The 11,773-nt window shown below is 42.8% G+C and overlaps 1 protein-coding gene across 1 annotated transcript in view; it reads left to right on the top strand.

The window, feature by feature from the left end:
• Positions 1-116: 116 nt before the first annotated feature.
• Positions 117-11,773, top strand: part of PRKACB (protein kinase cAMP-activated catalytic subunit beta) — a 76,276-nt gene continuing 64,619 nt past the window's right edge. Inside the window, exon 1 of the mRNA XM_074599323.1 lies at positions 117-361. Within this exon, the coding sequence (XP_074455424.1) occupies positions 316-361 (46 nt within the window). The 5' untranslated portion in view covers positions 117-315. The remainder of the gene's footprint in view (positions 362-11,773) is intronic.

The following is an 11,773-nucleotide window of genomic DNA, read 5'->3' as shown; positions in this document are numbered from 1 at the left end:
GAGGCGGCGGCCGGGTCCGTGGACGGCGGCGTCCCGCGCCCCGCGCGCCCCTGGCGGGCGGCGTAGCAGGGAGGAGGCGCCGCCCCGGCCGTCATTTCCGCCGTGTGTCGGGGTGGGGGAGGGGGGCAGAGCGCTCGCCTCCTCCTCCGCGGCGGCCGGAGACACAGAGACCCAGCGCGGGGCCGGGGGAAGCTCAGCCGCCGCCGCCGCCCCGCCAGCCGAGCTCTGCCCCCCCCCCCCCCGCCCGCCGCAGCTGCCCGGCATCCTTCCCGCCCCCCTCCCCCCCCCCCCGCCCCGCGCCGCCCCGGCCCGGCCATGGGGAACGCAGCCACCGCCAAGAAGGGCAACGAGATCGAGAGCGGTGAGTGAAGGGGATCCGCCGCCTCCGCCTGGCACCTGGCTCCGCTCCCCGAGGAGAGGCCGGCGGGCCGGGCCCGGCGCGCCCGCCTCGCGCCGCCGCCGCAGGCCCCGCGGCCTAGCGGCTGAGGCGCCGAGCCCCCCGCCCCGCGCAGGCCCGGCCGCCCGCCGGCCCCAGGCTCGGCGCGGCCTGCTCGGTGCCGCGGAGAGCCCGCCCCGGTCCTGGCCCCGGCCCGCCCGCCTCCCTCGGGGTTTAGCGTCTCGGGAAATAAGCGGGATAAATCCGCCTGCGGCCGCCGGGCCGAGGCCGCCGTCGGGCCGGGCGTCCGGCTGTCCCGCAGCAGGTGTCCGTCCCCGGCGAAGGAGGAGGTGCTGGTGGGGCCGGGGTGGCGGCGGGCAGGTGTCAGCGCCTCCGCCAGCCTCCATCCTCGCCCCGGCCGGCTGGCTTTCCCCACCCCTGAACACACCCTTGCCGGCGGGGGAGGCCGCCCGCCGCGACGAGCTCCGTCTGCGGCGGGAGGGTTTTCATCCCGCTGCGGGGGGAATGTAGGTCAGAAACCGCTGGGCCCGCCCGGGCGGCGCGGCCCCGGTGACCCCGCCGGTCCTGCCCGCGCCCCGCCGCTCAGCCCCGGCCCCGCCGCCTGTTTACATCGTTCGGCAGCGCGCCGGGAGAGCCCGCGGTGCAAACGTTGCTCTCCCGAGCCCTGGGTAAAATGGAAGACAAAAGCATTGAGCTGAACTTGCCATCGCGGGGGGCTTTTTGCTGTTGTTTTTTTTTTTCCCCTCCTGTCTACGTATTTCAGCATAATCTTTAAATAGTATAAAGCCGATTCGATTGTTGGGAACCACCCCCCGAGTTTATTTTTAGTAAGTTAACTTCCTTACTTGGCTTCTAGTGGAAAACTTTGGGTATGTTTGTGATGGATAAGGGAAAAGACAAGATGTAGAGAGCCGCCAGTTGTGCGAGCTCAGTGTTCCTACAACAATAGCCTTTGTTATTGGAAATTGCTTGGGCGTTATTAAAATGGAAATAAGTTTAGATATCAAAGTTACATTTTGGTCTTTTTTTCTTTTTTTTTCTTTTCTTTTTTTTTTTTCCAGTTTGTTTATGTGTTGTGTGTTTACTACTGAGGTCTGGGGTACAACCGGGTAACCCAATTTGCGTAGGCCAGTGCCTGCCCACGCAGCATTCCTCTGGCTGACCGGGGATCTGTATGGGTGTCTCCAGCTGTGGGACCACGGGCTCGGCTTGACCTACCCGGTTCTGCTGTGTGGTTTTGCCTTTCAGTTCTTGCATCTTATACTATTATTATTGTGGATTTCATGATCCAGATGTTTTATGAGTATTTGACCATTATTGTTTAGTGGTTTTATTTTTTATTTATTTAGCTGAGTGCGTTAATTTTTGATGGGAAGTATTTTAGCCTACCTGTAAAGATACGTGTGAAGAGAGAGAGCGTGGATTGTTTTAATTACTTCAGATGACAAAACATTGCATTTTGTACTTCACAGTAGATGTGTTGCTGTTAGTCTGTGCAGGTAAATAACACTACACCAGCAAGTGTTTACTTGCACTTTAATTAATTCTTTTCTCATATTACCAAATACAGTGATTTTTGAGTTGCAGAAGGAGTTTGCTTCAGATGTCCTCTCCCTTTGTTAGAGTTTAAAAATGAAAAGCTTCTAGAGACATCAAGCTCAGATGTTCAATTACTCAGTATATTTAGCAGCAAAAAGCTCCGTAATGATACAGCTTCTGTAACTAGGAGAAGAAATTGATCATCATTGACATACTGCTGGGAAAGACCAGGATTCACTTACTATGAAGGATCAATAATATATGAATGCTATACACATAATAAATTATTAGAAGCAATATTTGACTTACTGGCAGTGAAAGTTGGTGTGTAATCTATTCATACAATACACAGCAACTGAACACTAAGGAAACATAAAATGCGATGGAGCTTTAATGTTTCTGATACATACTTGCATTGTTGAGCCAGTTTTCCTCTTTTATGTGTTAAGTGGCCTTAGTAGCACATATTCCTAACCTCAGGACACTGAAAATGAAGTTTTATGAAGTGATAACAGAAAAATATCCAGGTTTGACTTGTAAAAGGGATGTTATACCCTTGATCCACGCATGGAGCGTATGGTATTGTGTGGATCAAGGACATGCTAAGGTCCCTGAAAGAACAATGAAGGGTAACGCAGCTTCCACTGATAACTGTGCTTACTAGTTCATGAAGTGTAATTTGAGACCTCTTTCACTGTCTGTGGTCTGCACTGTAAATGCTGTTCACCTAACCGTGGCCCTTATATTCTTCTTGTTTATTTTAGCTTTCCATGTAGATTCAAATATCTTCAGTACTTGTTACTTCACTCGGAGGAATAAAACCAACTGTATGTGAACACTAGCAGTAGAATGTAGCAAATGTTTCAGAGTATTTCTAGGCAGAAGTTGCAGGTGAATGAAGTCTGGATGCTGGTTAGGTTTCTTAAGCTTAGCCACCAACAAAGTGAATCAGGCTGGCATAGCAGGGAGGGCAAGATGCCGGTGTATAAATACAGAAGGTGGAAAGCTTCAGTGTAGTCTATTAGGGTTTGTTTTCTATTCCTTTCTGTTCCAGGTTCTCCTAATATACACTGGATTTTGATTTGGAGGACCAAAATTAACAGTGATCTTTAATAAGGAGAAGCTCAAGGGTTCTGTACCTGTTTTAAATGGGCTCACGGATTTGCACAGGGCACAGCAGCCTACAAATTCTTAGGGTCTTTTAAAATAATAATAATATAAGTATTTTTCATTTGAAATGTCAAGAGACACAATTGTCAGTTGTCTGACAATTTCTCTAAGTTTGATCAAAGTCTCTAAGACAAAAGTTTCTCTAAGTTTGATCCCTCATTGTAATAGTGATTTCATTGTACACTTCATTGTTTGGTGTTTTTTCCAGCCGCTCAATTTACAGTAGCTGAGAAAACTTCTTCTGCAGTCTATGAGTTAAAAATGTCAAGGTGTGGTAAATTACATTTAAAAAAAAAAAAAAAAAACCCAGGGAGTCTACCTTAACTTGTTGCAGTTAATGTAGGAAAATGTTAGCTTTATTAATATTCATTATCTTGGAATAATTTGTTAAAGTAACACACAATGTAAAAGAAACATAACTACAACACATCTCTGAGTTTAAAAAAGGTCACATAGTATTTTTTTTAATTCAGCGAGCAGTTCTGTTACTTTCAAGATTATTGCTGCTTTTATATGAGACAGGAATATTTTAACTTTACTAGGACTGTTTTCTAAACAGGAATGAATGTCAGCCCTTCAAATTGTAAAGTTTGTAGAAAGCTTTGGAGTTTTTTTCTTCAGATAACTCAATAATACAGATTTTTAAAGTAATTACTGTGTATGGCTCTGAATTACTTGCCCCATTAGATATGCAAGGTAATGTCACACATAACAGCAAGAAACTTCGTTAGAAATTAATAGTAATCTCACTTGTTGTTTTGTTTGTTTTGTTTTGTTTTTCCCTAGATTCAAGAATACTTAGCTGTGTTATTGTCTCTTTCTTTTTAATCACCAAACTGGATTAGAGACCAGGTGACTAGAATACACTCTTTGGTGACTGGAAGACTTGTGTAGTTTCTCTTACTGCAGTAGATCTTGAAACTACACAGGTTTGGCTTTTGAGGCATTAACCAGGATTCAGATGGTCCTTGCTGCTTTTCCTGTAGCAATATGTGGTAGTAAATTGCTCTTAAAATGTATGTTTAAAATTAAACTATACGTGATTTTCAAAACATAATTCTTTACACATATCTTCTTACCTAGTAGTGAGATCTCCAGCTTCCAGTGCATTAGGAATTTATTAATCTAACATGACTTCACTAACTTCAACTTCTGTGGTCTTTAAATAGCTGAGTACAGCATGTGTGATGTGTATTCTGCATGTGAATTTTATGTTCATTCACTCCTCCTCCTCCTCAAAGTGTTCCCACTACAGTATCTTCAGTATGTCAGAGTTCCTATTATAGTCAATTCTCCTCTTTTTAACTGTTAGAATTATTCTGTAAGTAGTGCTCCTGTGAAATGCGCTTGACAGGAAGATGCAGCCTTCTTAATTTTCCTTTGCCAGTAGATTTTAACCTCCTCAGGGGGCATTTCTTAGAACTGAGATTTTTTTTTTTTTTTCCCCCCTATTTTTCATGTGCATTCAGTGCTGGGTCATTCTGCTGTATTTACTCCTTGAGGACCAAAAGAGACCAGAAGTTTGTTTCTTGCCAAGACTAGAGGAGGGAAAGCTCTGTCACTGCTGGCATTGATTCAATTAAAATTGGTGAAGTAGAGGTGAAAAGCTCCGTGTCCGTTACTATTCCAACCTTGCTGATTCCCTGTCACTTTTCCAGAGACCCTTGTTTCGGTGTTTTTGATCTGAGTGTAGTTTTGTTCAACAGCTGTTGTCTTTTTTCTTTTGCTCATTGTGTTTATGCTCTCTGATCTTGAAATGGATAGCTTTTAAAGCCTTGTTTACACATTTTAGAACATCAGCTGTAGTATGTATTGTATAAAGAGTAATTAACAATATATATTCCAGTGATCTGGAATGGACTGTATGGATAACATCTCTAAACAGTGCATTTAAAGCTTCTTTCCTTATATTTTTGAGATTGATTTGCCTCACTATTGATCAGTTAGGTTTCAGCAATATGGAACGCCTTCATCTGGAAATCAGAAGTAGTTATAATTACTTGCTGAAGAAATATCTAAAAATTCCTTTGCTGTAATCACCAGTGTAAGACTACCAGTATGCACCATGTGAAAAGAGGCACCATCTGAAAATTCTGCTTTAATTAAAACCAAAATGCTTATTCACAGCTTGGACTAGCAAAGAGAGAGGTTATTGGTCAGTAAATGATAGCCACCTGGTAGCATAACAAAAGGTCAGAAGGGACCCCTAAGTGATAAATTAGTTTACATATTTAGCTGTTGTAGTTAGGCCTCTATTATAGGCTTAGACTGCTTTAAAGACAGAATATTTTAAATTACTTGATATTCCCTTGTCACTGGTTTTCTTTAGTGTTCATTCACTTACCCATATATCCACATTTGTAGAAATGACACAATCAAAAATACTATCTTGAAAAATACTCAGATTTCTCATATTTTTGGCAACAGTCATGCAGTTCCTTAGTGTAATTAAGGCTGTGTCTGTGCTGGAAAAGTTAACTATCTCATTGGTACGGGGAGACGCATGTGGACAGTAAGTGGAAGAACTGTAAGGACACAATGCTGCAAGTTACGGTGTCGCAGGCTACCCTGCCTGAGCCGGGGGCTGTGCTACCTGCTGTGTGTCTGGCTGTCAGGGAGTTGTCTCTAGTTGGTTAAGTTCTTCCGTAACTGACACATCTCTCCTTTGGACAGAGCTGTGGAAAGGCCTTTGGATGGCTGTCAGATTTTGTGCGTTTTGCCTGCATCCTCATTATAGACATGATGAAGGCCTTGTTTGCCCAGAAGCTTTGTTTTTTTGAATTACAGCAGGTAGTTTAATAAAGGATATTGTCTCTGCTACAGAGAAGGTGGGTTCTGGATCAGATCCAAGTAGAGTGTATTTTTTTAATCAATGCTCCTGGTCATTTAAGTTTGCAGAGTTTTCAGTGTTAGGATCCTTGAGTCAGTGTGGATTTTTCTTATAAACTTGTGAAACTTAGGGCTAAAACTTGGCAGAGAGTCTGCCCTGCAGTGCTGCTCTCGAGCTTGGTCTTTGTTACAGGTCTAAGGTGTTATTTCATAAGCACTTCTTTCAGTTGCACTTCTGCTTTTCTGTCCCCTACCACTTTTTTCCTGCCTCTGTGCCCTCAAGGGTGCTGGAGCAACTATTTATGAGACAACAAGGTGGACTGAATTTGAGATTGATCTAGGTTAAAAATAACCCTGCAGAAAAGGGAAAGCAGAAGGGACTTTAGTTAACCTGGGTTGGCTTCCTGATCCAGTTCACTGCAGCTACGCTAATGGTGGTACCACTGCGGGTGGGCTATGGCAGAATGCATAGCCCGCACAAAATAGGGGCTGCCTGACCTACTGCTGTTGCCGAAAGGAGAGCTGTGGTGCTGTGGCCTCAGGCTGTACTGCAAGTCTTTTATTACCACACATGGTTTCTACGCTGTGAGATAGAAATGCTTCCTGGAGAAGGGGAGAGAGGACAAAGTAGCAGTGGAGCTGTGAGGAGGTAAGTGAGAAATGTGTTGTCTAAGGAGTTGCAAAACTGAAAGATAAAATCACCCTCCTTTTTCGTTTTATTTTTCTTCCTCTGTTATGGTTGGCAAAGGGTTGCGCACATTCCTCTGTAATTTTATTTATTTGTGTTATACTGATGTTCAGGAGGGCTAGTTGTGAATCAGGACCCCATTTTGCTTGTACAAACACAAACCAGACAATTTATTCTCCGAAACCCACATGTTCTATTTTGGATAATAAGGTGAGTACAGACAGATGGGAAATACAAGACGAAAGTGAGACTAGTAGTTTGTGTAGCAGGAGAATTGGGATAAAGCAATTTGAGGGTATGTTGCTGTGCAGGAAGATAGAAGGAAGACACTGGGGTAGCCCTGCCTACGGTGTTTGGGATCAGCACTGGTAGACAACAGTCTCTTCAGTGCTTGGTTGAGCCTCTTGTCTCTCTGGCATCCTGCTTGCTGTTTCTTCAGGGTCACAGCAAAACAACATCCACTAAGAGTAAAGTTTCACAAAACAGCTGATCCCATCTGGTGGCTTGTACTGTTGAAAAATACGTTTTTATTCCTAGACCCTTCACAGGTTGCAGTTCTAGTGTTTTTCTGATCCATTGATAAGCTGTTTTATATGGCTGGGAAACTATGTGGGTTTTTTTATCGCTTTGGGTTATCTATAATTATTTTGCACGCCAAATCAATTCACTGAGGTGTCAGATGGCAAGAGACAGATGCAAAGGAAGCGATGAAAGCACTGTGGGCAATGAAATAGTGAGGTGGCAAGAAAAAGGAGTCTCTTTTCTTAGCATTGAACCCTTACATTAACTCAACAGTTTCCAAAGACCTCACCCTACTAACTTCTTCTAACTAACCCTACTACCCCTTTCCCGTCTGCCTTTATTCATATAATGAGTTACTTCAAGGCTTGAAGTTTTTAGTGAGCAATGTAGCACCTAGCAGTTGGACTGAGCTTTTTAAAGGTTTTGGAGTTATATGAAGACAGAGAAAAGACAGCAAAAAAATTAATTCTTTTCATCTTCACACTTATCATATGGATCTTTAAGACAATAATATTTTAGAAGAGTTTTTTGTTTATTTTTTTTCATTTTGTATTTAGTTTCAGTTATCTTTTTGTGAATATTTGATATTCAAAATAAGAAATGTGCCAAAGTTTTTGTTTTATTCGATCATTTTCTCATTCGTTAAATTGTTTTCTACTATTCACTGCCCAGAGAGGTTCATCTGTAATCCTGGAGGGCATGGTACCTTGTGATATAATGAGTTTTGGATAGATACACATGTAGTAAGGGTTAGGCTAGCTGTGTGAGTTACTTAACATTTTACCATGTAGTAAAGGTGTGGAATGGCCTTGTTGTTTTGGGTTTGTTTGTTTTTAAAAAGTCACAATTTTTGTGATTTCATACTATATAACCAGTTTGGTTGCAGTGGTTTTTTTTTTATGTTGGGATATCATCTATCTATAGTTTTGAGTGTTTTAGAAAATCTTTCAGAAAATCTTAGAGGTGTATAAATACACTCTGCATGTTAGAGATAAATGGGTCTCCAGACTCTGAGGCAGCAAAAATCTTTTCCATGACATAGCTGTTCTCTACCAGAGAAAGCCTGATGAGCATTTTGAGCCAAGGTCTCTCCATAGGAAGGGCAGAGAATTACTGTTTTACCTTGCACTGACTGTTTCTTCTGAGAGCTACAGTATTTGTGTGATAGACTAACACTGAAATAGTAAGATGTCTTACCTGTGATGTTAAAACAAGAGGCACAGAAAATCCTCCTTCAACACATTGTTAGATGAATGAATATCTAATCTGGTGGGCGATTTGTAAAGGTAAACGTTAGTTTTGTTATCCCTCTGCCTCTTCTAAACTTTTATCCTTTTGGTAAAATACTGCGATGTTTAAACAGAGGACGTCGGGAACTTTTTGTATGTTTTATTTCATTCAAGTTAAGCTACTTCCAGCAAGTACGTACTTGTTAACCTACTGCACTTGCTGTTAGCACTTGTCTATAAACCCACAGACTTCCACAGCTGCAGTGAGGTTCAAGAAACTAAAAACAAAGGAAGCTGCATTTCTGGCACGGAGAAGGAAACTTTCAAGATAGGAAAGACTGTTATTTTTCCCGTGCCGAGAATCCATTTGCTCTTCCCTCTCATGAAATGACATAATTAAGGGTGTATGTACTCAGATACACCAGCAGGTGCATTGTAATAGTAATTAAGGTTAGTTTTGATTACTGTGATATTAGACAGTCTGAAATCCTTTGTTTGTCTTGTAGCAGGTAACAGTAATAGGTTTATTGTATATTTAAATTCTAATTGTTAAGCATATGATAATCTAGCCTTACTTTGCACAGGGGAAAAATGTGACTTAACTGCACCAAAGTCTATCATTAACACAAAGGTTTTAATGCAAATTACCTGTATTCAAGCATTTTTTTAACTGGTCCATAGATTAATGTGGAGCCCAGAGGTTTTAACCAGGGTTTCTCATTGAAAAACAGGGTGGGTGGTGAGAGAGAGAGAAAGAAAAAGCCTTACATAGCTAAAATCATGCCAAATCAACTTGAAAGATCGTGGTATTTCCTTCTAACAGGTGTCATTATGATGAAAGGAGATATGTTTTCATTGACTTGTCGAGGACTATTTTATATCAGACAGCTTTTAAAAATTCAATGCTTCAGTCATACATTTGGTCCTTGTGAAAACTTGAGCGGTGAGAAGGGGGGGGTCTCATTGAAATCCAGACTATGCATGCACTGCAGATCCCAGCACTGGTATTCTGCTTTGGTTAAACATCTTAAACAGCAGACTGCAACACTGCATCCCGTGCTCAAGCCCGTTCCTCTCCATTGCCTTAAAAATATACATCTTAGAGGTACTTGTTTATGTGAACTGAACTTCAGAGTGAAAAAAGGTGCTAAATAATTTTGCTTAATTTAATGGCCTATATGAAAATCAAATTGCAAAACAAGTAAGTTGTGCAATTAGTGCAAGTCTGCAGCAGCTTCATGGGATGTGGAATCGCCTGGGAGGTTCAGGGTGTGTAATGCTTTGCAATGGTTTGTATGATGTCTGCTGGTTCTTTTGCAAATTAGCAGATTTTTTTCTTCTTTAAATTTCTTGAGGACTAACGATCAGATGCAAAACTGACACAAAACACAAATTACCTTCAGTTTTTCACAGATTGCTCTAATACCTAAGAACAGCTCAGTTTCTATCTAAATTTTGTCTATTGTTATGACACGCTTTCTGCCAAAAGATCGCTCTTTCTGTTCTACCTACATCATTATCCAACTGCTCATTTAGTATTAAAATACAGAATTTTATTTCATTTGCATATTAACTTAGGTTTTTTTTATCTTGAACTCCAAGGTAGAACATATTTGAACTTCAAATTGAATGTGTCCACAGTTTGGGGTTCTCTTCTTCCTCTGTTTTCACTGCTGAGTAACATTTGTTACCATTTTTAAGTGACACACATATCAAACATGCTGCATCCAAGGTAAACACTCAGGAAAAGCTTGGCAGGGATGGCAAAAGGTAGTGAATTATTTCCATATGAAGAATTACTATGTAAGTGACATCTCTTCTATCTAGAATAGATAGAGGATATGATCTGTAGAATTGTGTGTGGCATGGCAAGTGAGAAGTGCCCTATGCTTGCCCTCCTCTTGCTTTTCTTAAGTAGTCATTTTGAGCCACTGTTTCTGTTGGCTTTTTCCTTAGAGACGGATTACAGTTTATTCCTTATAAAACATTAGAGCCCTCCTTGAGAATGAGGTACTACAGAAAAAGAGAATGGAGAGAAACCAGGCAACAGCTGGTAAAAGAAGGAGGAGTGTGCGTCAAAAAATGTGAAAACAGGGAGCCAAAGGGCACACTAAGCAGAGTATGGTCTGGGTCTTTGTCCATGCTCTCCGGTCCGGGAAGAGGGAGCTGATGAACGCTGGCCAGAGATGCTCTGCCCAAGAAGGTGAAAGTAGATGCCGTGGGTATCAGGGTCACCTTGTGAAGTTTCTTACTCCTAGTTGCAGCTTGGTCAGAGCCGGTGGAGTTGATGAAGTGAGCCTGCATAGAACCATAGAAGGGACCTTAAAGATCATCTAGTTCCAACCCCCCTGCCATGGTCAGGGACACCTCCCACTAGACCAGGTTGCTCAAAGCCCCATCCAGCCTGGCCTTGAACACTTCCAGGAATGGGGCATCCACACCATTACCCCTTATCCTATCGCTCCACTCCCTGATAAAGAGTACCACCCCATCTCTCCTGTAGGCCCCGTTTAGGTACTGGAAGGCTGCTGTCATGTAAAGTCTTAGAGGGGAAGTGTATAAATATAAAGGTGAGTGAAGAGCATGTTAGTAAGAGGTTTTAGAGACGCTGGAGGAGGGGTTGCCACTTGTCCCACGTGGGCCATGGCACACATGTGTGTTCCGTCTTATCCCAGAGGGAGCTAAACTCTCAGGAGCCCATCAGCAGCAGTATGGATGTGCCCATCTCTTTAAAGTATTTTTCCTGGCTGGGCTCTGGATTTAGCCCAGAGTACAAGCTGGTCCACCTGGCATCTTGCCTCTTCTGATAGAAAGAGATCATGTCTCCTGCTGTCTGGGCAGGGCAAAAGGTGAGAAAGTGAAGTACGAGTGCATAGTGGAATTTTCCAAGACAAGGCGTGAAGATGAACTGGATGTCATGAAGCCTATTGCAATACTGTGTGGGGAAGCAGGTATGTATCACAGGGACAACAATGTTCTGCTGGTGTTACAGTTCCCTCAGTGTTGCGACCTGGAGTTACGCTGTTGCTGTAGAGGTGGCATTGCAGGTCAGGGCACCAGTGATGAGCTTCATGCCAGATACCCAAAGCCACATTCCCTATTTTGGTTCTGCCACAGATGCCAGGTATACTTGGCATGTTGTATAGTTTAGCGTTTTCCTTTGATACCTGTTGTGGAGTCCCTTGTTTACCTACAGTCCTAATCTTTTTTTTGCACTTAGCTCTGTTCCTTGCAGTCCTCTCTTATGTTTTCCTGCGGTCAGATGTAAGACAGTTTTACATGGCACTGAAGAAGCCCGTTGTTTTCTATACCAAGGCGGTACTTTTTGTCTGATATCTGTCATGATAATTGTAGGTGCTACCTGTATTCCTTCAAACAGCATTTTTTTTTTTTACTGGA

The sequence above is a fragment of the Larus michahellis genome, chromosome 8 (assembly GCF_964199755.1).
Source record: "Larus michahellis chromosome 8, bLarMic1.1, whole genome shotgun sequence".
Classification (NCBI taxonomy): Eukaryota; Metazoa; Chordata; class Aves; order Charadriiformes; family Laridae; genus Larus; species Larus michahellis.
Note: the sequence above shows the minus strand (reverse complement) of the source record. Positions and strands in the feature narration are given on the sequence as shown.